At 42.8% G+C, this 871-nt stretch overlaps 1 protein-coding gene across 1 annotated transcript in view; it reads right to left on the bottom strand.

Moving 5' to 3' along the window:
- Window positions 1-566, bottom strand: part of LOC112141194 (netrin receptor UNC5C) — a gene marked incomplete at both ends in the record, with an annotated part of 1,877 nt that extends 1,311 nt beyond the window's left edge. Inside the window, 1 exon segment of the mRNA XM_024264277.2 lies at window positions 349-566. Coding sequence (XP_024120045.2) covers window positions 349-566 — 218 coding nt within the window.
- Between the last annotated feature and the right edge of the window lie 305 nt (window positions 567-871).

Below are 871 nucleotides of genomic sequence, written 5' to 3' on the forward strand. Positions count from 1 at the left end.
AGATGAAGTTCAAACGAGCAACAAGAAAAACATGCATAAGAACGGATCTAGTCATCAAAAGGTGCTGCTGATCTTTCAAACTCAAAGGACGGGGAGTTTCAGCTCTTGTATGGCCTCAGGACAGGTGCTGTGATGAAACTGAGGGGTTTCATCTCCGTCACGTGCATGAAGTGCAGCTCACGGAGCAAAGGAAGAAAACTAGGCCACTGAGCTGCATTCACAAACAGGGTGTGCTTTTGTTGTTTTTATGGAAAGAGGAGCATGTTTGAGTCAAACTGGTTTAACTGCATGCAGAGACTTTACATAAAAAAACATCAACTCCACGATGTGATGCAACAGCGCTGTTACCTTAGGAGAGAGTTTGGATGTGAAGTCCCCCCCGAGGTCATCCTGGGGTGTGACCAGACCAGATGAGTTGTAGACTTTGATCTTCAGGTTAGGAAGAGGATCCAGAAGAGGGGAGTTGGTCATCGGGATTTTGTCCGACACGTCGTGGAGGGCATAAACCGGGCCGCGGTACATGGCAGCCGCATTCGTCAAATCAGGAGGGGCTGTAAGAAGATCAGCTGGAAGGGGAAAAATGAAAACAGTTAAGGACTTCAGTGAAATTTAAGAAACGCGTCACTGAGGAGATAATGAGGGGATGAAGCCGAACATTTTACGGATGAATCACAGAAAGATACTTGCTGTTCAAAGTCAAAACATAGTTTTGTTTTTTTTAGCAAAATCTCAAAATTATCTACCTTACGAGACAGATAATTATGGTCTGCCAACAATTTCTATAGTCCTCTGATTCATGTGTGTCTATATAAGTTGTTCCCATCTTTTTTGTTAAGTGAAATACCACTTTTTTTAAAATAGAAGTAAGAAA

Source organism: Oryzias melastigma, unplaced genomic scaffold, assembly GCF_002922805.2.
Source record: "Oryzias melastigma strain HK-1 unplaced genomic scaffold, ASM292280v2 sc02233, whole genome shotgun sequence".
Taxonomy (NCBI): domain Eukaryota; kingdom Metazoa; phylum Chordata; class Actinopteri; order Beloniformes; family Adrianichthyidae; genus Oryzias; species Oryzias melastigma.